Genomic DNA, 27640 nt, shown 5'->3' with positions numbered 1-27640 from the left:
TAATTACTGCTGCATTTCCTTTATTTTGACTGGTCTGTTTAGGTTCTATGTTTCATACTCATTTAGTTTAGGGGGATCACATGATTCTAAGAATTTTTCCATTTCTTCTAGGTTTTTCAGATTAACAGCATAAAGTTATTTACAGTAACCTCTCATAAAATCTTCAATTTCAGAGGGCAATTGAAGTTATTGCTGTAACTTCTCCCCCTTTCACCTCTTTTGCAATTTACTTAGTCATTTTCTCTTTTTTTCCCTTAATGAGTCTAGTTAAATTTTTGTCCATATTATTTATGTATTTGAATAACCAACTCCTAGTTTTATTGATTCTGTATTACTTTCTTGATTTCTATATTATTGATGATCTATTGTCTATATTAGCATTTTAATATTTTTATTTCTTTCTGGACTTTTCTACTTTTTTGGATTAATTTATTTTGTTCTTCAGATTTTTGAGATATGTGTTTAGGCTATTGTTTTGAGCTTTTACATTCTTGCCCTTTGTAGGCCTGTATTGCTATAAATTTCCACCTTAGGAATTGCCTTTGCTGTTTCAAATAGACTCTGTTAGCTTCTTTCTTCATTATTATTTATTTCAAGGAATTTTTTTTATTGATTACCTCTTTTATACAGTGTTATTTATGTGTTTGTTAAACTTTCAAGTGGTGGACGTTTTCTTCATCATCTTTTTGTGGTTAATTTCTACTTTCATGAAATTATTATTTGAGAAGTTTGAGATTTCTATATTTGTAAGTTTATGTATGTATGCATTATGCTGTATTTGATGTTTCTTGGTCAATGTTCCCTGTATACTAGAAAAAGAGAGAGAGAAAGAGAGAGATATATTAATCTTAGTTCTTCTCACTCCTCATTTAGGACTCTAGTATCTTTACTGATACTTTGTCTGGTTGATCTGTCTAGTGGCAAAAGAGGAGTGTTGAAGGCTCCCATTACTATTGTTCTATCAATGTGTTTCTTTAGGTTGTGAACAGAAGATTTATAAACTTTGATGACCCTTATTTGGTGCATATAGGTTGATAAGGGCTAGAACTTTTTTGATATACTATTTTCTTCACAGATAAGTAGTGCCCATTTCGGTCTCTACTTTCTTTTGATTGAATGCTCTTTGAGCTGATATAAATATGGCTGTCCCAGATATTTTTTGCTTGCAATTAGCTTGTATGATTTTTTTCTGTCTTTTTACTATGATTCTATATCTATACTGTAATTTTAGATGAGTTCTCTGTAAGCAGAAAATAGTTGGATTTTGGATTATGGGGATTTTGCAGGGGTATTATTTGTTTGGGGTGTTGGGGGGATAGTTTTTAGTTCATTTGGGATTATTTTGGTTGGGGGTTCGTTTTTATTTCGGGGTTTTTGATTTTGCTTTTTGCTTTTGTTTTTAGTTTTGGGGTCATACCCAGCAATGCTCAGAACTTACTGCTGACTCTGTACTCAGGAATTACTCCTGGCAGTGCTTGTCTGGCCATATGGGATGCTGGAGATCTAATTTGGGTCAGGCATATGCAAGTAAAACACCATAACTGCCATACTATACCTACAGCCTGGATTTTACCACTCTATTCCATTTGATAGAAGAGGTTAGTCCATTGGCATCCAGAGAGATTATTGATATAAATATCTGTGGGGATTTTTATGTATAGTGTAGAGTTACTTTTTCAATCGGCCATTTGCTTTTTATAGTTTGGCTTTAGTAATTCTGTCATGGTTGATTTAGTTGTAGCAAATGTCACTAGTTTTTGTTTGTCTGAGAATATTTTCGTCCTTCCCACAACTGTAAATGAAAGTTTTGCAGAATAGTGGACAATATGTTAAAAGATTTATTTATTTGGTACTTTGAAATGTCATTCCACTCTTTTCTGACTTTTGTGGTATCACATGAGAGCTCTTATGATACTTAAACTGTTTTCCTTGTATTTGAGATTTTTCTTCTTTCTTGATGCTTTACATAGCCTCTGAGTTTTACCACATGTGTCTGTGTTATTCTGTCTGATTCTATTTTGTTTGAGTCTATTATTCTTTGGGTCTCTTGAATCTGTATAGAAGCCTATTTCTAGATACTGAGAAAGTTCTCAGTTATTATTTATTACACCAGTCATTCTGCCCCTTTTCCTTTTTCTTCTCCTATAATTAAGAGATTATTCCCCTTGCTTTATTCATTATGCTTGTTAAATTCTCTTACATTCTATTTTCTTTTGCCACTTTATTGTTGCTGGCTTGTACTTTGTCTTCAAGTTTGCTGATATGGTTCTATGTGTACAAAATTCTGTTTCTGTGGTTCTCTATTGTACTCTTTAACTCTTTCAATTCCATTTGTATGGATTCTTTAATACTTTGAATCAGTTTCTCTTTGAGTTGATTGAATTTCTCTTCTAGACTTTAGGCAAAGCCTTTGCACCCACTATTCCATCTTCCTCATCCTCCCCCAGACAGCAGGCATCCTTCCCTGCCTCTCACACCCATGGTTTATCTCACTGCCACTTTCTCAGAGTACCCCTTTGAGTCTGAAGGTTCTTACACATCATAATTACTTTTCTCAGCTTTTGTTCTCCATGTGTTCTGCACCATCAGGCATACTATGTGTGATTCTGGACTTATTTCCCAGGTTTCCCTGGGTTCAGGCTCATGTCTCTTTGGTTTCTGGTGCCAATTAGAATCATATATGCCCCAGTGCTCCTTCTTCAGCAGCTGTATTTGGGATGGGAATCTTTCCTCTTCCAGGCAGTCTTCCTGGACAGGCCTCTTCCAGTTTTATCCTGTGGCTGCCATTTTGACCTCTGGTTCCCTAGAAATCTACTGTGACCTTTGATACATTTTCCTTCCCATTCTTCAGGGCTCAGGCATTCCAGGCTTTAAGTCACATCCCAGCTCCCCTTTAGCCTCAAGTATCTACATGTGATTAAGCCCATTTACTTTAGACCAGGTACATATAGAACATGCCAGAGGCATGCACATAGTATTTTGATTTCTACCTGTGCCTCTCTGTGAAACACTTCTGTCACTTCTGATTCCCAATGTGAGTCCTTGAAATCGAGTTCCTTCCAGGATTAACCCAAACTTTTTCTAATAGAGTTGATACTCAGTGTCCATTTAATGATGCATGTTTGTTCCTATGCTTCCTGTGTGACTACGGAATGCATTTCTAAGGAGTGCTATTTCTGTGGAAGACCCCACTCACCACTCTGCTCATATCTGACTCATATCTGAGAGAAATGGCCTGTAGAACTAATGGGTGGTGAGTGAGCGAGAGAGCATGGATTCTGGAATGTCCGGGGAACACTAAGAAGGGGTCTCAGGATTCCTTCATCTCTTGCCTCTCAGCTTGTGTGGGAAAGGTAGGATGGGAGATGAGTTTTTACTGCTTCTTGGCTTTACAAAAGTGCCTGTGGTAAGTGCTGAGCTACACTTAATCTACTCACCTATACATGGACATGCCACATATAATAACAGTGTTAGCTCTTCTAAGTGATTCTGAGATTCAGAACTCATCTTATAGTAGTTTCTCTGAACACTTAAAGAGACAGAGTGAAACAGGGGGACCGAGATCCTGCAGCATTGCCTTTGATGGCTCATGTTAAAACCCCATGAGTGTGCATGGCAACCAAGATCTGTTTTCATGTGAGTAAGAGAATACTTGCTTACCCAGCTCAGTCAACAGTGGAGATCCCTTATTTGTATAAACTTCTCATCAAGCTTTCAAATGAATTCCAGAATCTATCTTAAGGAAGGAAGAGAATGTCAGAGTTAGAAGGAAAACATTCTGATGCACTTTGTAAAGAATGATGTGTTTTCCATATCTTAGCTACTATACTAAGTGCAGCAGTTAGTGATGGTGTGCATATATACTTTTGTAAGGGTGTTTTAATGACCTGGGAGTAGATTCCCAAAAGTGAAATTGCTGGGTCCAGCAACAGATGAGTGGATTATGAAAATCTGGTGTATGTAATGGAAGATTATTCAGTTGCAAGTATGAAATAAATTAATTTTCTACAACCTAGTTGGAATTGGAAGATATCATGTTAAGTGAAAGAAGACAGAAGAAGAAAGACAAACACAGGATGATCTCACTTATCTGTGGAATATAGAATACAAGATGAGGAAATGTGTTGTAGTAAGGGGAATGCCTAGATCATCCTTGACCCCAGTGTTTAGAGAGGAGACAGAGGAGGAAAGAAATCAAGGGAGAGAGGAGGAAGAGAATGAAGAGTAGTGGGTGAACAGGCATAAGGGCTTTAGTTATACTGGTGATATGGGTGGGTCTTATAGTCATATATCCAAAACACAGACTATATAAAACTGAAGACATGATGTAAACTGCAACCATTGGAACTTTGCAGTGTGACTGTCAAATTGACAGACAAAGATTAGGCAGGGATTAGGGTAGAAATGGAATATGGGAACACTGGCAGAGGGAAGTTGGCACTGGTGGTGGGATTGGTGTTGAAATATTATATACCTAAAAGTCAAGTATCAACAGCTTTGTAAATAAGTCCTTTAATTTAAAAAAAGTTTTTTTAAGAAAAATAAAAGAAAATATGCATACAGTTGAAATTCTAAAATAAAATTTAAAAGAATGACATGTTTTACAAATAAGAAGCCTGATCAAAATCTACCAGCCTTCTTGACCTTCTCTTATAAAAGAGAAGGCTGTTGAGGCTTTAGAAAGTAAAGGGTGTTCTCTACCTGTTCCAGGTGTGTAAAGGTCTGGAGAGTTCTAAGACAACTGCTTGTGAGATGCTCTGTGATGAGCCCTAGGGGAAGTGATGGCACAAAGGCAAAAGTTACCTGAAGAGTTGTTCTCATAGTCAGGGTTAGTTGTGGGGAAGTCCTTCTATTCTAAGTGGACACTGCAGAGTAGTATTCCTGACAGCTTCTGGGCCAGTGGGGCTGTCATGAATATCAGTCGCATCTCCTGAGAGCTTAAAGTCATACTGAAACAAGCTCACCCAGCCATGCTGAAGGGATTCTGAATCTTTAAGCCACTCCAGATAATTTCGGTATACACAGAATGAAGAGTTCAGTAGAGAAGTCTACCTGTTCACTGTGGCACCTGGGCCTGAAACAGAGCTGGGATGTGGGCAGTTATTACCAGAATGGTGTAACTCTGAAAAGTTCAACTAGTCCCCATTCTTTTTTTTATTTTATTGAATCACTGTGAGATAGTTACAAGCTTTCATGTTTGGATTACAATCTCACAATGATCAAACATCCATCCCTCCACCAGTGCACATTCCCCACCACCAATAGCCCTGATATACCCCCCTTTCCCACCCTCCCCCTGTCTCCATGGCAGACAATATTCCCCATACTCTCTCTCTCTTTTCTCTCTCTGTCTCTCTCTCTCTCTCTCTTTTTGGGCATTATGGCTTGCAACACAGACACTGAGGGGTCATAATGTTTTGTCCATGATCTACTTTCAGCACACATCTCCCATCCCAACTAATTCCTCCAGCCATCATTTTCTTATTGATTCCTTCTCTATCCCATCTGCCTTCTCTCCTCTGCTCATGAAGTAGACTTCCAGCTATGGAGCAATCCCCCTGGCCCTTGTATCTACTGTCCTTGGGTGTCAGCCTCATGTGATGTTATTCAATGCTCCACAATTGAGTGCAGTCCTTCTATGTCTGTCCCTCTCTTTTTGACTCACTTCACTTAGCATGAGACTCCCCATTCTTTTTTTTTTTGCTTTACAAAAAAGTGCTTTTTATTTAAACATTGCAAAATAACAATAATTCATGAGAAATTATTATTTCGCCACTTTCCACTTTCCACTCCATTTCCATCTCATCAGACTAACCAGAATATATTAGAAGCAATTTAGCCAGTCCATTCTTTCTGTCTCCCTGGCTTTTGACTTATTTGTTTTTTTTTTTAAATTTATTTATTTTTAATTAGAGAATCACCGTGAGGGTACAGTTACAGATTTATACACTTTTGTGCTTATACTTCCCTCATACAAAGTTTGGGAACCCATCCCTTCACCAGTGCCCATTCTCCACCACCCGTAAACCCAGTGTCCCTCCCACCCTCCCCAATCCCATCTCCCCCACACCCCACCCTGCCACTGTGGCAAGGCATTCCCTTCTGTTTTCTCTCTCTAATTAGCTGTTGTGGTTTGCAATAAAGGTGTTGAGTGGCCGCTGTGCTCAGTCTCTAGCCCTCATTCAGCCCGCAACTCCCTTCCCCCACATGGCCTTCGACTACAATGTAGTTGGTGATCGCTTCTCTGAGTTGACCTTTCCCCGGAACGTGAGGCCAGCCTCGAAGCCATGGAGTCAACCTCCTGGTACTTATTTCTACAGTTCTTGGGTGTTAGTCTCCCACTCTGTTATTCTATATACCATAGATGAGTGCAATCTTTCTATGTCTGTCTCTCTCTTTCTGACTCATTTCACTCAGCGTGAAACTTTTCATGCCCATCCACTTGACTACAGAATTCTTGACCTCCTTTTTTCTAACAGCTGCATAGTATTCCATTGTATAGATGTACCAAAGTTTCCTCAACCAGTCATCCGTTCTGGGGCATTCGGGTTTTTTCCAGATTCTGGCTATTGTAAACAGTGCTGCGATGAACATACATGTGCAGATGTTGTTTCGATTGTACTTTTTTGCCTCTCTGGGATATATTCCCAGCAGTGGTATTGCTGGGTCAAATGGGAATTCAATATCTAATTTTTTGAGAGTCGTCCAAATTGTTTTCCAGAAGGGCTGAACCAGTCGGCATTCCCACCAGCAGTGAAGAAGGGTCCCTTTCTCCCCACATCCTCTCCAACAGCGGTTGCTTTTGTTCTTTTGGATGTGTGCTAGTCTCTGTGGTGTGAGGTGGTATCTCAAAGTTGTTTTGATCTGCATCTCTCTGATGATTAGTGATGTAGAGCACTTTTTCATGTGCCTTTTGGCCATTCGTATTTCTTCCTTGGTAAAGTTTCTGTTCATTTCTTCGCCCCATTTTTTGATGGGGTTGGATGTTTTCTTCTTGTAGAGTTCAACCAGTGCTTTATATACCATTGATATCAACCCCTTATCTGATGGGTATTGTGTAAATATCCTTTCCCATTCTGTGGATAGTCTTTGGATTCTGGTCACTGTATCTCTTGCGGTGCAGAAGCTTTTTAGTTTAATGTAGTCCCATTTGTTGATCTCTGTTTTTACTAGATTGCTTAGTTCCGTGTCACCTTTGAAGATACCTTTATCTTCAATATCGTGGAGGGTTTCGCCGACCTTGTCTTCAATGTACCTTATGGTTTGTGGTCTAATGTTGAGGTCTTTAATCCATTTTGATCTGACTTTTGTGCATGGTGTCAGGTCAAGGTCTAAACCCATTTTTTTGCATGTGGTTGTCCAGTTGTGCCAGCACCATTTGTTAAAGAGGCTTTCCTTGCTCCACTTCACATCTCTTGCTCCCTTATCAAAGATTAGATGGTCATACATTTGGGGTTGTGTGTAGGGATATTCCACCCTGTTCCATTGGTCTACGGCTCTGCCTTTGTTCCAGTACCATGCTGTTTTAATTGTTACTGCTTTGTAGTAAAGTTTGAGGTTGGGGATGGTGATGCCTCCCATCATCTTTTTCCCAAGAATTGTTTTAGCTATCCTTGGACGTTTGTTATTCCATATGAATTTTAGGATTGCTTGATCCATTTCTTTGAAGAATGTCATGGGTATACTTATAGGGATCGCATTGAATCTGTATAATGCTTTAGGGAGTATTGCCATTTTGACAACATTGATTCTCCCTATCCACGAGCAGGGTATATATTTCCATTTCCTCATGTCCTCTTTGATTTCATGGAGTAGCGTTATGTAGTTTTCTTTGTAAAGGTCTTTTACTTCCTTGGTTAAGCTGATTCCGAGGTACCTGATTTTCTGGGGCACGATTGTGAATGGGATTGCTTTTTTCATGTCCCTTTCCTCTGCCTCATTGTTTGCATATATGAAGGCCATGGATTTTGGGGTATTGATTTTGTAGCCTGCAACTTTACTGTATAAGTCTATTGTTTCTAAGAGTTTCTTAGTAGAGGTTTTAGGCTTCTCTAGATATAGTATCATGTCGTCTGCAAATAGTGAGAGTTTGATTTCTTCCCTTCCTATCTGGATGCCCTTAATCTCTTTTTCTTGTCTAATAGCTATCGCAAGTACTTCCAGTACTATATTGAAGAGGAGTGGTGAGAGTGGGCATCCTTGTCTTGTGCCTGATCTCAGAGGAAAGGCCCTTAGTTTTTCCCCGTTGAGGATAATGCTTGCCGTAGGCTTGTGATAGATGGCTTCGACTATCTTGAGGAAAGTTCCTCCAAACCCCATTTTGGCGAGGGTTTTCATCATGAAAGGATGTTGGATCTTGTCAAATGCTTTCTCTGCATCTATTGATATGATCATATGGTTTTTGTCTTTACTTTTGATGATATGCTGGATTATGTTGATTGATTTCCGAATGTTAAACCATCCTTGCATCCCTGGGATGAATCCCACTTGGTCGTGATGTATGATCTTTTTGATGAGTTGTTGGATCCTATTTGCTAGTATTTTGTTGAGGATCTTCGCATCGGTGTTCATCAGGGAAATTGGTCTGTAATTTTCTTTCTTAGTGGTGTCTTTGTTTGCTTTTGGTATTAGGGAGATATGTGCTTCATAGAAACTGTTTGGGAGAGTTCCTGTTTTTTCAATTTCCTGGAAAAGTTTGAGGAAAACAGGCAATAGGTCTTCTTTAAATGTTTGGAAGAATTCGCCAGTGAAACCATCTGGGCCTGGGCTTTTGTTTTTGGGGAGGTTTTTGATTACCGTTTCAATTTCCTTAACATTGATGGGTCTATTCAGGTATTCCAGGTCTTCTTTCTTCAGTCTTGGGAGATTATAGGAATCAAGGAATCCATCCATTTCTTTTAGGTTCTCCTTTTTTGTGGCGTAAAGACTTTCAAAGTAGTCTCTAATGATCTTTTGAATCTCACTGGTTTCTGTTGTGATGTCCCCCTTTTCATTTCTGATTCGATTTATTAGAGTTTTCTCTCTTTCTTTCTTTGTGAGACTTGCTAGCGGTTTATCAATCTTATTTATTTTCTCAAAGAACCAACTCTTTGTTTCATTGATCTTTTGGATTGTTTTTTTTGGTTTCGATGTCATTAATTTCTGCTCTAATTTTTATTATTTCTTTCCTTCGGTCTGGTTTGGGGTCCTTTCTCTGGTCCTTTTCTAGGGTCTTGAGTCGTGAAGTCAAGCTATCTATGTGGGTCCTTTCTTCCTTCCTGAGGAATGCTTGGAGAGCTATAAATTTTCCCCTTAACACGGCTTTAGCTGCGTCCCATAGGTTTTGGTAGCTCGTGTCTTCATTCTCATTTGTTTCTAAGTATCTTTTGATTTCTTCCTTGATTTCCTTCTTGACCCACTCATTGTTCAACATGGAATTGTTTAATTTCCAGGTGTTTGATTTGATTTTCCGTATTTGTGGGTGGTTAGCTTCTATCTTCAGCGCATCGTGGTCTGAAAAGATGGTTGATACAATTTCTATTTTTCCGATTCTATTGAGGTATGTTCTGGGGCCCAGTACATGGTCTATTTTTGAAAATGTTCCATGTGCACTGGAAAAGAATGTGTATTCTTTCTTTTTGGGGTGTAAGGCCCTGTATAGGTCTATTAGGCCTCTCTCTTCAATTTCTTCATTCAGAGTCAGTGTTTCCTTGTTGAGTTTTGTTCTTGTGGATCTATCTAGAGGTGATAAGGCCATATTGAAGTCTCCGACTACAATTGTGCTGTTAGTGATGTCCTCTTTGAAGTCTGTTAGGAGTCGTTTTAAATATTTAGCCGGTCGTTTGTTAGGAGCATATACGTTTAAGAGTGTGATTTCTTCCTGTTGTACATATCCCTTGATAAACAGAAAATGACCTTCGCTGTCCCTTTTGATCTTTTTCATCCTGAAATCTATGTTGTCGGATACCAGGATGGCCACTCCAGCTTTTTTAAGGGGGTTGTTTGCTTGGAGGATTGTTTTCCATCCTTTGACTTTGGAGACTCCCCATTCTTATATATAAGTACTTCCTGGCTTTGCTGGCCTCCTTGGTTTTCTGGACTTCCATAACAGGGAGACACACTTTTTTTTTGGGGTGTTCATCTGAACCAAGGGTCTGGATTAGGACAGAGAGTCCATGCATACCTCTGTTTTCCTGTCATTTTTCCTGAGACCTCATTGCCTCCCACCCCTTCAGAGTGCAGGAACTCTCACCCAACCCCCACGAGAACCTCCTTCATAGGACTTCATTCCTGCACAAACACAGAAATATCTAGACAGTTGCCCTGAAGGCCCCCTTCCAAGCCAAGGCTGCTCGTGGAGAGCCAGGGGAAAATCCTGCGAACCCCAGGAGCACCAGAAGTGAGAGTCACATCAGCACAGGCACAGGGACCTGCCACTCCCTGAACTTGCAGCTAGTGGGCGTGTCCTCTGCAGCTGCGGATGCTCAAGCCACAGATATTTTACCCTCTCCCAGCATTTTGGACTCAGGCTCAGCCTTCGTTATCTAATTCTGAAGAGGACATACTGGCTGTCTCAATCACATTAGGCCAATAGTCCACTAGCTTATTCCAATCAAAATACTCTCCCCACACATCGAAATAACAGTGAACACAAAGAATTGAACAATCGCAATGAAAAATAACACATATCCTGAAGCTACACTAGTAAAATCACGTAAGGCACAGAGGAGCAACGAAGAGGTAGTAATCTTAAAGGGGAAAAAAAGAGACCACCATCAACTGAGCCCATCTAGAGTCCTCCCTTGCAGCAAGAGGTGGTCACTGATAGTGAACTGGAGACACCCAAATCCACCTCCATACTACCACAGCAACATGAAGAAACAGTGCGGATCCTACCCCCATGAGGAATGGATAAAGAAAAGAGCCCTGAAACCTCATTAGGAAATTTCTACAAATATAATCTCTCAGATAAAGAATTCAGAGATGAAATTTTGAGGATGTTCAATGAATTCAAAGAAATTAAATTAAATCCAGTAAATTAAAGGAGGACATGAGAGAAACAGTGGAACGAACAGCCAGAAAAATACAGAAAGAAGTAAGAGCAGAAATTAGAAAGCTACAAACAGAAATGTCACGAATAAAGGATTCTGTAGCTGAAATAAAAAACTCAGTGGGTGCCCTCAACAGTAGAATGGATACAGCTGAAGACAGAATCAGTGAGCTTGAAGATGAGCTGCAGGAAGCCTACAGCCAACAACAAACAATGGGAAAAGACCTCAAAATAGCTCTAGGGCAAATCAGAGACCTAGGGGATGATTCCAAGGGGAATAACATTAGAATCATGGGACTACCAGAAGGACAGGGAGGCAACCTCAATGAAAAAGCTACAGCTACAGAAATCATTGCTGAAAAGTTCCCAGAGCTGGAGAATCCAGATCCAAGGAGCCCGAAGTGTGCCAGCTAAAAGAGACTCTAATAAAAAGATTCTAAGACATATCATAGAATGGTGGATGCCATGAATAGAGACACAATACTGCAAGCAGAAAGGTCAAAGAAGGAAATCACACACAAAGGAGCACCCCTTAGATTTACAGCAGACCTGTCAGAGGAAATCCTCCAAGCCCGAAGACAATGGTGGGATATAGTGAAAAAACTCAATGAAATGGATGGTTCACCAAAACTACTTTATCTGGTTAAACTCTCACTCAAACTCAAAGGAACAATACACTATTTCATGGATTAAACAATAGCTCAGGAACTTCATAAACTCAAAACCAAACTTAAATGAAGGACTAAAGGGGCTACTGTAAGACAAGAAAAGCCCGTAGAGCACAACAAACCTCTAAAGAAAGATGGCACAAAACCCCATGACAGTAATCTCTCTCAATGCCAATGGTCTAAATGCACCAACTAAGAGACATAGAGTGACAAAATGGATTAAGAAACTAAACCCACATTCTGCTGCCTACTAGAAACATATCTGAACAGTCAAACACAGTTTCAAAGTCAAAGAATGAAAGACAATCCTACAAGCAAACAACTCTATAAAGACAGCCGGGGTGGCCATACAAGTATAGATTTCAGATTGAAAAATATTAGAAGGGACAGCGAAGGCCATTTTTTCATAATCAAGGGATATGTGCAGCAGAAAGTAATCACACTCCTAAATGTATATGTACCAAATGAGGGACCAGCTAAATACTTAAAACAACTGCTAACAGATTTTAAGGAGGACATTGCTAGCAACGCAGTAGTAGTTGGAGACTTCAACACTGCCTTATCACCTCTGGATCATAGATCAACAAGACTAAAACTCAGCAAGGAAACATTGGCTTTAAAGGAAGAAATAGAAGAGTGGGGGATGATAGATACAAAGAGCTTTACATCCCCAAAAGAAAGAAGTGCAAACAGAACATTTTCCAGAATAGACCATGTCAAAATCAGGAAGATAAACATTATATCAACTATCTTTTCAGACCACGATCCACTGAAGATAGGAGTTAATCACATACAGACCTTTAGAACAAAATAAGACACCTGGAAATTAAACAACTCAATGTTCAACAACAAGTGGGTTAGGAAGGAAATCAAGGAAGAAATCAAAAGATAGTTGGAAACAAATGAGAATGAAGACACAAGTTACCAGAACTTATGGGATGCAGCTAAAGCCTATCAAGGGGGAAATTTATAGCACTTCAGGCATTTCTCAGGAAGGAAGGGTCCACATAAATAACCTGACTTCACAGCTCAAATCTTAGAAAAGGACCAACAAAAGGAGCCCAAACCTGGCCAAAGGAAAGAAATAATAAAATCTAGAGCAGAAAATAACTACATGGAAACATAAAATGACAATCCAAAAGATCAATGAAACTAAAAGCTCATTCTTTGTGAAAATAAACAGGATTAATAAACCGCTAGCAAGCTCACAGAGAGAGAACCCTAATAACCAAATCAGAAATAAAAATGGGGACATTACAACAGAAACCAAAGAACTACAAAACATCATCAGAGACTTTGAAAGTCTGTATGCCATGAAACAAGAGAATCTAGAAGAAATGGAAAAATTCCTGAATTCCTATAATCTCCCAAGACTGAATCATGAAGATCTGGAATACCTGAATAGACCTATTACTATCAAGGAAATTTAAACTGTAATGAAAAGTCTTCCCCAAAACAAAAGCCCAGGTCCAGATGGATTCAATAGCGGATTTTTCCAAACATTTAGAGAGGATCTATTGCCAGTTCTTCTCAAGTTTTTCCAGGAAATTGAAGAAACAGAAACTCTCCCAAACAGTTTCTATGAGGTACATATCTTCTTAATACAAAAAGCAAACAAAGACACCACAAAAAAAGAAAACTACAGGCCGATATCCCTGATGAACACGGATACAAAGATCCTCAACAAAATATTAGCAAATATAATCCAACAACTCATCAAAAAGATCATACACCACGACCAAGTGGAATTATTCCTAGGGATGCAAGGATGGTTTAACATTTGGAAATCAATCAACATAATCCATAATATTAACAAAAGAAAAGATAAAAGCCATATGATCATATTAATAGGTTCAGAGAAAGCATTTGACAAGATCCAGCATTGGTTTATCATGAAAACTCACCAAAATGGCTTTTGAAGGAACTTTCCTCAATATAGTCAAAGCCGTCTACCACAAACCTATGGCAATTTTTATCCTCAATGGGGAAAAACTACGAGCCTTCTCTCTAAGATCAGGGATGAGACAAGGATGACCACTCTCACTACTTCTGTTCAATATATTACTGGAAGTACTTTCAATAGCGGTCAGGCAAGAAAAAAGATATTAAGGGCATCTAAATAGGAAAGGAAGAAATGAAGCTTTCACTATTTGCAGATACTATGATGCTATATTTGGAGAACCCTAAAGCCTTTACCAAGAATCTCCTAGGAGATTATACAACAATAGACTTGTATAATAAAGTCGTAGGCTATAAAATCAATACCCAAAAGTCCATGGCTTTCCTATATGCAAATAATGAGAGAGAAGAAAGTGACATGAAAAAAGCAATCCTATTCACAATTATGTCTCAGAAAATCAAGTACCTCAAAATCAGCTTAACTAAGAAGATAAAAGACCTGTACAAAGAAAACTACAAAAAGCTACTTTATGAAATAAAAGAAGACATGACGAAATGGAAACATATCCCCTGCTCATGGATTGGGAGAATTAACACTGTCAAAATGGCAATTCTTCTCAAAGCATTATACAGATTCAGTGAGATCCCTACAAGGATACCCATGAAATTCTTCAAAGAAATGTATAAAACACTCCTGAAATTCATATGGTAAAACAAACCCCCATGAATAGCTAAAGCAATTATTGGGAAATAGAAGATGGGAGGCATAACCTTCCCCAGCCTCAAACTTGACTACAAAGTGGTAATAATTAAAACAGCATGGTACTGGAACAAAGGTAGAGCTACAAACCAATGGAACAGGGTTCAATATACTTACACACACCCTCAAATATATGATCATCTAACTTTTGATTAGGGAGCAAGAAATGTGAAGTGGAGCAAGGAAAATCTCTTTAACAAATTGTGCTGACAAAACTGGATGGCTACATTCCAAAAAATGAGTTCATACCTCTACCTAACACCAGGCACAAATGTCAGATCAAAATGGATTAAAGACCTCAACATCAGACCAGAATCCATCAGGTACTTTGAAGACAAGTTTGGCAAAACCCGCCACAATATCAAAGCTAAAGGTGTCTTCAAAGATGACACTCCACTAACCAAGCAAGTGAAAACAAGGCTAAACAAATGGGACCACCTTAAATTAAGAAGCTTCTGTGCCTCAAAAGAAACAGTGACCAATATAAAAAGACAGTCTACAGATTGGGAAAGGATATTTACTCGATACCCATCTGTTAAGCGGTTGATATCAAGAATATATAAGGCACTGTTTGAACTCTACAAGAAGAAAACATCCAACCCCATCAGAAAATGAGGCATCAAAATGAACAGAAACTTTCTCAAAGAAGATATCCAGATTGCCAAAAGGCACATGAAAAATGCTCTTCATCACTAATAATCAGGGAGATGCAGATAAAAACAACAATGAAATATCATCTCACACAACAGAGACTGGCCCATATCCAAATGAACAGTATTGGTGCAGATGTGGGGAGAAATCTCCTTCATTGCTAGTGGGGATGCCGACTGGTTCAGCCCTTTTGGAAAACAGTATGGACGCTTCTCAAAAAATTATAAATTGCGCTCCCATTTGACCCAGCAGTACCGCTTCTGAAAATATATCCCAAGATGCAAGAAAGTATAGTAGAAATGACCTCTGCACTCGTATGTTCATTGCAGCACTGTATACAATAGTCAGAATCTGGAAAAAGTGCCCAGGTGCCAGAGAACAGATGACTGGTTAAAGAGACTTTGGTATATCTACACAATGGAATACTATGCAGCTGTTAGAAAAGATTAAGTCATGAAAATAGCATGTAAGTGGATCAACATGGAAAGAATCATGTTAAGTGAAATAAGTCAGAAAGAGAGGGACAGACATGGAAAGATTGCACTCATCTGTGAATATAAAGTAACAGAATGGGAGACTAACACCCAAGAATAATAGAGATAAGTACCAGGAGGTTTGCACCACGGCTTAGAAGCTGGCCTCACATGCTGGGGGAAAACACAGCTCAGATAGAGATGGGACCACCAAGTAAAAGGTGTTTAGAGGGCCCACTCTGGATGGGAGGTGCAGGCTGACAGTAGACTATAGACTAAACATGATGGTCATCAACACTTGCACTGTGCACCACAACACCCTAAAGGGAATGAGCCTGCCAAAGAGGTGGGGTGGGTTAATGGGCAGAATGGGAGGGATACTAGGAATATTGATGGTGGAGAATGGGCACTGGTGAAGGGATGGGTACTCAACCATCGTATGACTGAAACATAAGCACAAAAATTTATTAATCTGTAACTGTACCTCATGGTGATCTGTTAAAAAATAAAAATTTTAATTAAAAAATATCTAGGCAGTTAAGAGATTTATGGAGTTTCTTTTTCCCATCATTTAAAGAGTCACACTGTAGTAGCTCCTAAGTGGGGGTTGGCTGGAGCACTGCAGCTGCCTGTGTTGGGGAGGCTTAGTCAAGTGGTCTCCCATTCAGACTTACATGAGCTTTGAAAACTAAGTGTCTGCAGCCTAGAAAAGGACCAGATCTGAGCTCTGGGCACAGTGTGTTCATCCAGAACCCCCAGTGCTGCCCCATAGGACCATAAACTGAACAGACATAGCAGGGATTCTTGAAGGAGGTATGCTCTTGGAGAACCGGAAACACGTTCCCAAAGCCAGCAAGGTCCTTCAGATACGTGTCAAACTCACCAGAGTTTTGACTGTTAGTACTGCCACTTGGTTTCTATTTTGTATCGTGGTGGGAGTTGTATTTCTGGTGGCCAAGACCTCCCTCAGGCAGTAAGCAGTGGCTGGGAGGTGTGGGTGACCTCCTAATCAGGCTGGAAGGCTCTGGTGGAGTGGCAAGTAGCAGGAGTCTTTGCAACATATCAAAGGTCCAGGGCACTTCCTCCTACCACCCCCAGGTCCTCCAGCAGTAAGTGCTGAGAGAGTCTGCCTCACTGTGCTCTGACCTAGAGAGATTCCCTAGCGGACTCCCCAGGCACCTCCGAGCATTCAGTTATTCCATCTGCTGTGCTAGGTCTTCTAAGTCTGGTGTGAATTGTGAATCCCTCAAAACCTTATTGAAGTAGACACAGAGTTGGAAGAGCTTGTCACAGAGCTGAGGTCCAGTCATGCTGGAAGACCACGTTGCTGCTGCTCTAGGCCCCTGGCTCATGTTATCATTCCTGGGGCTCTGCAGAGACTTCAGACACACTGTGGCCACTTTTTTTAAAAAATTGAATCACTGTGAGAACAGTTACAAAGCTTCCCAGTTACAATGATCAAACACCCATCCCTTTACTAGTGCACATTTTGCACCACCAAGAACCCCCATCAACCCCCCCCATTTAACCCCTCCCCCTGCCTGTGTGGCAGATGATTTCCACTTTACTCTCTTTCCACTTTGATCACATTCAATATTTCAACAAATGACGCACCAGTATTATTTGAAATTTTCCCCAACAATCAGACCTGCTGAAAGGCATCATTAGATAATTCGTTTTCTATTGCTGATTCTGAAGAGCCTATGATGTCACACAGCTGTGAAGCAACCACACGATTTTGGATTTTTGATCTGTCTGTATCACTGTATCACTGTCATCCCGTTGCTCATCAATTTGCTCGAGCGGGCACCAGTAACGTCTCCATTTTGAGACTTGTTAACGTTTTGGATTTCTGATATTTTAGTAATAAGTCTGAAGGGATTTATGCCAAAAGCTACTGGGTTCCGAGATTGGTCTGTGTACCTCTGGGATCATGGCCATTCAGGAGCCAGGAGCTGTTCATGGGCGGGAACTCGGGTCCTCGTCAGGGTGGGGAGAGGGGCCAGCTCCACCCCTAATCTCATGAGGCCCTGCATGTCACCCCTCTCTCTCTCTCTAGTTTTGGGCAGGAGCAGACTCTAGATCACTTACTTTCCACTGCTCACTTTGCATGTCAGGAAGTGCTTTCCATGCTTTGAAGGAATACTCCTGATAGCCACATACCGGAGCCATGCTTGTATAAGCTCATGGTCACTGGGATTTGATCTGGAGAAGGCGGGGAGACCTGTTCCATCTGGGGCATCCATCTGGGGCATACTGAGATATCAGCTCAGTATGGAGCCTGAAAAATTCTCCAGTGTTATGGTGTCTTCTGGGTTTCTTCACTGCTGAGTCTCAGGTCACTTTGGAAATGCTTCGAAGTTGACACTGGGAAGCAGAAGTTATCCCTTGATCTGCACATTGTCAAAACAGTATTTTTTTGGTTGTTATTGTGTTAAGAATAGATATTCCTATACTTAAGAAAATGAGAAGAAAGGCTGAGAAAACGTGTAGAAAATGAGAAAATAAACGACAAGGTCAGTGTCCACTGCAGACTCCGCATGAAAACCTGTGGCCCTTCAGCACGCACCAGAAAGAAATGGTAGTGTGGGGCTGAGTATGCAGTGGCAGGGCTGAGAGGCAGGTAAGGTGGAGCTGGCAGGGGTGGGTGTCTGCACTGACTGTGCATCAGCTCACGCCACTCTCCTGGTGTTCTAGAAGCATGTTCCACCAACCTGCAGCTTTGGGTGTTGAAAATGGAATTTCTATAAAGCCAACTTAAAATGAAGCTACACATATGCTGCGAGATCCCTCTCCCTTCTTCCTCTTCCTGCAAAATCCTCCAAATGAAATCTGTTTTTATTTTTTAAAAAAAGAAGAAAATAAAAGTAAAAAAGAAAATGGAGTTTCAGTTGAACTCTACAGAGTCACTGGGAAATCCAGGCACTCTTGCCACAGCTGCCTGGGGAGCTCAGGCTCATTGCTCACTTGGGCACTGTGGCACACTGCTTCTATGTACTGGGTTTCAAGTTGGAGACCATGGCAGGTGGTGTTTCAATTGGGATCTGATGCCAGTGAACGAAGGTGGGCATTGTGCCCACTTCTTCCAACTTCTTTTTCCTTGCTGACCCTGTTGGACATGACACATGGGTCCTTGGTTGTATTGGGGTGCACCCCGTACACCCCATAAGCAGTCCGGGAAGGAACAGGCACTGCTCTGTTCTCTGAGCTAGCACCGAGGGAGCAAATGAATATAGCCATCAAACAAAGCAAAGCAGCAGAGCTAGTAAGAGGAAGGATTTCAAAGGAAATAATCCTGGAATTAGATCACAGCTTAGGGCCTTAAAGTGAGTTTTGTATACCCTCCCTCTGAAAGGCAGGCGTCTATAATGGAAATGCTGACTCTCCCTGCTGCCCTGGTGCTGCCCAGACCCCAGGGAGCCGCTCTGGGTCTCACTGCTAACATTCAGCAGGGCTTTCTGTTTTTGTTTTCTTCATTCATCAAGCTTCTTCTTTGCCATATGCAGGCTCCTGCCCTGGTGTTTTTTCCACCTTGTCCTCAGATAGGCCTAAGTCAGTCTCCACTGCCCCCACCTGGGTCCGCACCTGCACTCACTGCTCCCACCTTCCTTCCATTCCCCTCCCCACCTCAACCCCTGTCAGGAGACCCAGCCCTCAATGTCTCCCTGACTGCTCCTCCTTCTCGCTTTCTGAAGCCTGTGCTTGCCCAGGCCTGCTGGACCCAGTCCCTCGGAAAGGCTGGTGGGGAGTGTGTGTGCCTTCTCTGGGTGGTGCTTCTCAACAGTGGCTGCACACACCCCTAAACCGCGGGTGCTGGGTCCTCCCTGCAGAGCTGATTCAAAGTCTTGATTGTGCTTTAGCCCAAACCATGCTGTTAGGGACATGAAAAAGATATTAGGAATTGCCGAAGTTCTCCAGGTAGTTCAAGTAAAATGGAAGGTCTGAGAGCCTCTGCTTAGAGCAGCCACTCCATTGGACCTGCCCCCATTACGGACTCTGCTCCTATTTCCTTGAACCCTGGTGTCCAAGGTGGCTTGGTCGGCCCCTGTGTGGTGTTTATCCAAACCTCTCAGAGCATCTGTGAGCTGTAGCTGCACTCCAGGCAGATCTGCTGTGCCTGGGGAGGACACTCCCTCCCAGAGACAGCCGTGGCGGCAGAGCTGTCCGTGGTGCGGTGGGCTGGCCCGGCCTCACAGAGGCCCGAAACTCTCCCAGATGTCTCACGTGGGAGCCCCGCCCTGGTTTAGGACTGTGGATGGATGTTCCTAAGCTGAGGGACCCACCTCAGGCCACCCCCAGCCCCTTGGCCTTCCCAGGGAGCAGTGGGGCTGCATCCCACAGGTCCTGTTGGTGCCTGCAGGCTGCTGGCTCTGCCGGGTCTGCACAGTGCCCTGGCTTCAGGCCTGCCAGTCACTCCAAGCTGCTGAGAGCTGGGCTGTGGCGAAGTGTAACCACAGCCTCCGCTGACGGGGCTCTGCGGCCCTCTCAGAGTTGGTGGGCCTTTGGGCCCTCCAAGGCGTGGATGCACTTCTTGCTCTTGTTGTTTCCTAATTTCCTTCTGGTGGCAAAGGCAGCCCATGGGACACAGGATGGGTCTCCAAGTCATGACTTGGTTTTCACCGGTGTTCCCAAGGCACCTACCTGCAGAGGCGCCTTCTCATCCTCACCCATCTCTCTGGAGCCCCAGCCTGGTGCTGCAACCCCTTCATGGGCAACATGACTATTGGGCTCACAGATCACAAAGGAAAATGGATATAGAAGTCTTGAGGGGATCCAGTGGCCCTGACAGTGGGGGAAGAAACCTTTCTGCCTTGGAATGCCACGGGGAACACGCCTTGGCTGGGCTGCCCTGGGCTGCAGCAGCCCCACCTGGGCCTGGCACCTCCCTCGGGGATGTTCAGCAGGCTGAGCTGGGGCCGCTCACTGCAGGTACTGCTCTCTCTGTGGTCCAGAGCCTGTGCTCTCCAAACAGAACTGGACCCGGCTCGTGCCGGGTCAGGTGCCGGGCGGCTGCTGCCCACCTGCAGGCCCAGCTCGTGCTGGATGGATGGCGAGTCGGACCTGCCCCAGCGCAGGGCGTCCCTCTCTCCTCTCCAGGGAGCAGTGGGGGGCCGAGTGAGCTCCCACAGAGCGTGGGTCCCCTGCTGAGTCCTCTCAGTGGCCCATGTGTGTAGGGGGGCGGGGGTCGTGGCGGAGGAGCCGGGGCTGCAGGGAGGCTTCTGTTACCACTTTCTCTTCCTCCAGCCTCTGCAGCTGGGCCTGTCACTCTCCATCTCGTTTCTTCCAACCCTTATTTATTTTTTAGTTTTCTTCCCCCCAAGCGTGTCTTATTAAAGCCCATGATTTACAAAGTCCCTCCTGTCCTTTGGAACACACAGGACTGTCCCCTCTGTGCTGTCCCTCAGTAGCTGCCAGTCCTTCAGCTCTGAGCGCGGGCTCAGGAGCCTGTGTAGGAGGCGGGCTCTGGGCGCCTCGAGGAAAGCCACAGGACCCAGCTCTTCTACCTGGCTTTGTTTGGGGGCTCTGGGTGGTGCTCAGGGCTTAACCCTAGCTCTGTGCTCAGGAATCACTCCCAGTAGGCTCACGGGACCATACAGTGCCAAGGATCAAACCCAGGTCAGCTGTATGCAGGGCAGGTGCCCACCCGCCGTCCCATCTCTCCAGCCTGTGGACACTCACTTCTAGATGTGAACTGACCGGAAGCCCGGCTAGGACTGCTCCTAGGTGTCCTCCTGCCTGGGGTCCCAGACGCTGCTTCCCGCCACCACCCGCTGCAACTTTTCTTCCTTGGTGCCCGCCTGTGCCCCTCAGGCAGTGGGAAGAGCGTTTCTGTGGCAGTTGAAGCTGATATGCACAACCCTCAGAACCGTCCCAGTCAGCACCAGCTGGGCAAGACCTGGCCCGTGAGCTCTCCCCGTGAGGAGAGCTTAAAGCTCCCGGGAGCAGGCGAGTGAAGGGAACCACGTGTGTGGACTCCTTGCAAATCCCTGGACATAGTACCGCCAGTGTCCCCAGGGAGAAAGTCTCTGGGCTACTGCTGAGAGAACACCCCAGCTCCTTCTCCCGGGCCAGACTTTCCTGCCCACTTGCAGTGCTCGAGGGCACATCTGTCAGAGAACGTAAAAGGCATCTGGGGCTTCACTCCAGGAGTGAAGGCTTGTTTGGGCTCTACTCCTCTCCTTCTGCCACACTGCCCGTTACAACCCTGAGCTGGGGAGCCCAGGAAGAGACTGGGTTTCAGAAGACAGCCTGCTGGCCAGCTCTTGAAAAACACAGCTGCCTCAGAAAACTGTTCCCGAAAGTCCAGAGGTGTCATGTAATCATTTGTTGTGTGTCCTCATGCAATGTTCAGGCTGGAGGCTCTGACAGAGCAGATCAATTTGAACACATCATCCATCTTAAGTGTAACAGTCTGGCAGCATGCAGAGAGCAGGACATGTTGCGGGACCCTTAATGAAGACCCTTCTTCTCCCCTTTCTCACTAGCTCAACGACTCTGCCAAGCAGCTTATTGAGATGGACAAGCTATGCCCAGCTGCCACGCCTGGCTGCCATGCCTCCCTATCCTCCGACCCTGCTGCTATGGCCGGGGTGTCCCCTGGCCCCACTGGGAACAGCACAGGGGCGGTCAGTGCCTTCCAGCGGCGTGCGGATGGCAAGAAGAATGCCAAGAAACGACATTCCTTCACTGCACTCAGCGCGACCCACAGGTCCGCCCAGGCCACCAGCCACAGGCATTCCATGGAGATTAGCGCTCCGGTTCTGATCAGCTCCAGTGACCCGAGGGCTGCAGCCAGAATTGGGGACCTGGTTCATCTTTCATGCAGTGCTCCCACCCAGGTAAAATCCTTGGGGCCTGTGCAGGGAAGCTGGGTGCTCTCTGTCTCTCTCTGTATCTCTCTGTCTCTGTCTCTCTGTCTCTCTGTCTCTCTGTCTCTCTCTCTCTCTCTCTGGTTTCAGGGCTCCATTGTAAGCTAGGTTCTCAGCATTCCACTGGAGCCAGCCTGCTGCTTTGGACTTCACTTGTGGTTTCACTTTCATTGCCTGGCCTTGAGGCCCCAATTCCCATCCCACCTATAGGCCATGAAAGGAAACCTGGCCCCCCTGTCACAACCAGAGCACACAAGTGACCACAGCCCTCAACATGCTCAAGATGAGCTAGGTAGCAAGTGAGATGCTTTTCAAGTTATTTGAAGCACAGCCTTTGAATGGCACCGAGCAGAGCAGAGGCACAGAGGGCAGTACCAGCTTCAGGCAGGCTGGCCTGATTGTGGTTTAGTGTTTTAAACTTCTCCTTAAGGCTTGTTAACCTCCCATTTCGGTACAGAGAAAGGTCAAGACTTAGCTGTGCCATTTAAAGATATTATATTTTCTTTTTAGTTTGGTAAGATGACAGAGGAGATGAGGAGACTGAGCAGGAGACTAAGACAGGAGGAGAGATGGACACAGAGGGGTAGAAGTTGGGGCATGAAGGAGGCAAAGACAGGGGAGGGAGAAGGGAATGATGCCTCTGTCCACTCAAGCAGGTCAGCGTCCCCTGGGCAACAAATCGCTGCACCTCTACCCTCATGCCAGGCTCTTGCTCCCTCTGTTCTTGGAATACGCCAGGCCTGGCCTTTCCTCGGCTTTCACCTGCTCTGTCCAGGACACGGAGTTTGGAGATGTGTGTGTGTCGGGGGGGGGGGGGGTGTGGAGGGAGCGGGTGTGTAGAATCTGGAGCCCAGCCATCTCAGCTATTTTGCATGGCAAGCACTAAGAACAGTTTTTACATTTCAAAGTTTTATCTGAAAGAGGAGCATGGCAGAAGACTGGCTAGGAGAAATGCACTAAGGGAGAAATAAAGGAAGAGCTGTCTTCCGGCCCAGGTGTGGGACACTCCCTCAACCCGCCCTTCCGGACCCAGCCTGCTCCTCAGCCCTGAGCACCCCAGGCTTCCCTCCCCTCTGGACTGCCGGCCCAGTGGCCGGCACACCAGGCCCAGTCCCTTGACCACTGTCGGGGTGTGGGAAAGGGGTATAGCCTATACATCAGGGGGCGTGGCCTAAGAAAAGTGGGCATGGCCTCTTTTCCGGCCAGCCGCCGCTAACACAGCGCCAGATAGTTACCTCAACATCCTGTCCAAGACTAACATCCTAGCTATTTGCAAACACTAGGACAATAAAACACAAGACTTCACATAAGGACTCAAGGAACAACTCAGCGGGAGACCAGGTTTTACAAGGGGGAAATAAAAAGGCAACCACCATTGACTATCCACAATCCTTTTTCGCAACAAGAGGAAACAGAGATACTGATCTTCAAGGTCCCTCTTCCATACCACCACTACAACATGAAGAAACAGCGCAAATCCCCACCGCAAGCAGAGGAAGATCAAAGGAGTCCAGAAAACTCAATTAGCGTTTCCTACAAACTTGAGCTCTCTGATTCAGAGTTGAAATCCTCAACATGTTCAATGAACTCAATGCAAAGATGGACAACTTCAAGGAGGACCTGGCAGAAACAATACAACAGACAGCCGACAAAATACGGGAAGAAATGAGAGCAGAAATAAAAAACCTACAAAAAGAAATGAAGGATTTAGTACATGAAATCAAAAACTCTCTGGCTGCCCTCAAGAATAGGATGACTGCAGCCAAAGACAGAATCAGTATGCTTGAAGATGAGCTGCAAGAAGCCTACAGGCAACAACAAACCATGGCAAGAGACCTCAAAATAGCTCTAGCCAGAATTAGAGTCCTAGGGGATGATTTCAAGAGAAACAACATTAGAATCATTGGACTACCAGAAGGACAGGGAACCAACCCCAATGAAAAAGCCACAGTCAAACAAATCATTGTGGAAAACTTCCCAGAGCTGGACAATGCGGGCATCCAGATTCAAGGCGCCCGAAAAGTGCCAGCTAAAAGAGATCCTAACAGAAAAACCCCAAGACATAGCATAGTTATAATGATGGACGTCACCCAAAGAGACACAATACTGCAAGCAGCAAGGTCCACAAAGGAAATCGCATACAAAGGAGCACCCCTTAGACTCACAGCAGATCTATCAGAGGAAACCCTCCAAGCTCGAAGGCAATGGTGGGATATAGTGAAAAAACTCAATGAAATCAATGCTTCACCAAGAATACTTTATCCGGCCAAACTCTCCTTCAAACTTGAAGGAATCATACACTACTTTTGGGATAAACAATATCTCAGGAACTTCATAGACTCAAAACCAAACCTAAAAGAAGCACTAAAGGGGATATTGTAAGACAAAAACAACCCCTACAAGCACAAAAACCCTTACACAAAGGTGGCACAAAATCCCATAACAATAACCTTCCTTGAAGTCAATGGTCTAAATTCACGAATTAAGAGACACAGACTGGCAAAATGGATTCAGAGACTGGACCCAACATTCTGCTGCCTGCAAGAAACACATATGAATAGACAGAACAAACACAGACTCAAAGTCAAAGGATGGAAAACAATCCTGCAAGCAAATAACTCCGTCAAGAAACCTGGGGTGGCTTTACTGGTATCGGACAACATAGACTTAAGGTTGAAAAAGATTAGAAGGGATAGTGAAGGCCACTTTTTATTAATCACGGGATATGTACATCAGGAAGAAATCACACTCCTAAACGTCTACGAACCCAATGAGGGACCAGTTAAATACCTACAACAGCTGCTAAGAGACCTTAAGAAGGACATTGTTAGCAACACAATAGTAGTTGGAGACTTCAACACCACACTATCACCTCTGGACAGATCAAAAAGATTAAAACTCAGCAAGGAAATACTGGCTTTGAAGGAAGAAATAGAAGAGAGAGGGCTAATAGATCTATACAGGGCTTTATATCCCCCCCCAAAAAAAGAATACACATTCTTTTCCAGTGCACATGGAACATTTTCCAGAATAGACCATGTGCTGGGCCACAAAGCATACCTCAACAGAATCAGCAAGATAGACATTGTACCAGCTATCTTTTCAGTCCATGATGCACTGAAGATAAAAGTTAATCATAGACAGATGCAGAAAACCAAATCAAACACCTGGAAATTAAATAGCTCGATATTGAACAATGAGTAGATCAGGAAGGAAATCAAGGAAGAAATCAAAAGGTACCTGGAAACAAATGAAAATGAAGACACGAGCTACCAGAACCTGTGGGACGCAGCTAAAGCCGTTTTAAGGGGAAAATTTATAGCTCTACAAGCATATCTCAGGAAGGAAGAAAGGGCCCATATAAATAACTTGACTTCACAGCTCAAGACCTTTAAAAGGACCAACAAAAGGAGCCCAAACCAGGCAGAAAAAAGAGATAATAAAACATAGAGAAGAAATTAACGACATGGAAACCCAAAAGACAATCCGGAAGATCAATGAAACCAAGAGCTGGTTCTTCGAGAAAATAAACAAGATTGATAAACCACTAGCAAGACTCACAAAGAAAGAGAGAGAGAGAACCCTTATAGCCGAATCAGAAATGAAAAGGGAGACATCACAACAGAAACCAAAGAAATTCAAAAGATCATCAGAGACTACTTTGAAAATCTGTATTCCACAAAACAAGAGAACCTAGAAGAAATGGATACATTCCTCAACTCCTATAATCTCCCAAGGCTGAACCAAGAAGACCTGGAATACCTGAATAGTCCAAATAACATCAAGGAAATTGAAATGGTAATCAAAAGTCTTCCCAAAAATAAAAGTCCAGATCCAGAAGGATTCACTAGTGAGTTCTTCCAAACATTTAAAGCGGACCTAGTGCCAGTCTTTCTCAAGCTTTTCCAGGAAATTGAAGAAACAGAAACCCTCCCAAACAGTTTCTATGAGGCTCATATCTCCCTAATATCAAAAGCAAACAAAGACACTACAAAAAAAGAAAACTACAGGCCAATATCCCTGATGAACACAGATGCGAAGATTTTCAACAACATATTAGCAAATAGAATTCAACAACTCATCAAAAAGATCATACACCACGATCAAGTGGAATTCATCCCAGGGGATGCAAGGATGGTTTAACATCCGGAAATCAGTCAACATAATCCATCATATCATCAAAAGAAAAGATAAAAATCATATAATCATATCAATAGATGAAGAGAAAGCATTTGACAAGATCCAGCACCCGTTTATGATGAAAACGCTCCCCAAAATGGGTATAGAAGGGACCTTCCTCAATATAGTCAAAGCCATTTATCACAAGCCTATGGCAAGCATTGTCCTCAATGGGGAAAAACTAAGAGCCTTCCCTCTGAGAACAGGGACGAGACAAGGATGCCCACGCTCTCCACTTCTGTTCAATATAGTACTTGAAGTACTTGCAATAGCGATTAGGCAAGAAAAAGATATTAAGGGCATTCAGGTAGGAAAGGAAGAAATCAAGCTCTCACTATTCACAGATGATATGATACTATACCTAGACAACCCTAAAACCTCTACCAAGAAACTAGAAACAATAGACTTATATAGTAAAGTTGCAGGCTATAGAATCAATACCCGAAAGTCCATGGCTTTCCTATATGCAAATAATGAGAGAGAAGAAAGTTGACCTGAGAAAAGCAATCCCGTTCACAATTGCACCTCAAAAAATCAAGTACCTCAGAATCAGCTTAACAAAGGAGGTAAAGGACTTGTATAATGAAAACTACAAAACACTACTTCAGGAAATAAAAGAGGACGTGAGGAAATGGAAAGACATCCCCTGTTCATGTATTAGAAGAATTAATATTGTCAAAATGGTAATACTCCCCAAAGCATTGTACAAATTCAATGTGATCCCTATAGGGATACCCTTGCTATTCTTCAAAGAAATGGAACAAGCGCTCCTGACATTCATATGGAACAATAAGCCCGCACGAATATCTAAAGCCATTCTTGTGAAAAAGAAAATGGGAGGAATCAACCTCCCCAACTTCCAACTCTACTACAAAGAGGTAGTCATTAAAACAGCATGGTACTGGAACAAAGGCAGAGCTACAGACCAATAGAACGGGTATGAATACTCTGACACACGCCCCCAAATATATGATCATCTAATCTTTGATAAGGGAGCAAGATATGTGAAGTGGAGCAAGGAAAGCATGTTTTAAAAATTGTGCTGGGAAAACTGGATGGCTACATGCAAAAAAATGGGCTTAGACCTCCATCTATCACCATGTCCAAAAGTC

At 43.2% G+C, this 27640-nt stretch overlaps 1 protein-coding gene across 4 annotated transcripts in view; it reads left to right on the top strand.

The window, feature by feature from the left end:
• Positions 1–27640, top strand: part of SH3RF3 (SH3 domain containing ring finger 3) — a 482862-nt gene that overhangs the window by 358096 nt on the left and 97126 nt on the right. For all 4 annotated transcript variants that reach the window (XM_055141388.1, XM_055141381.1, XM_055141374.1 and 1 more), the window contains one exon: positions 21966–22319. In XM_055141388.1, coding sequence (XP_054997363.1) covers positions 21966–22319 — 354 coding nt within the window. The remainder of the gene's footprint in view (positions 1–21965; positions 22320–27640) is intronic.

The sequence above is a fragment of the Sorex araneus genome, chromosome 1 (assembly GCF_027595985.1).
Source record: "Sorex araneus isolate mSorAra2 chromosome 1, mSorAra2.pri, whole genome shotgun sequence".
Taxonomy (NCBI): Eukaryota; Metazoa; Chordata; class Mammalia; order Eulipotyphla; family Soricidae; genus Sorex; species Sorex araneus.
Note: the sequence above shows the minus strand (reverse complement) of the source record. Positions and strands in the feature narration are given on the sequence as shown.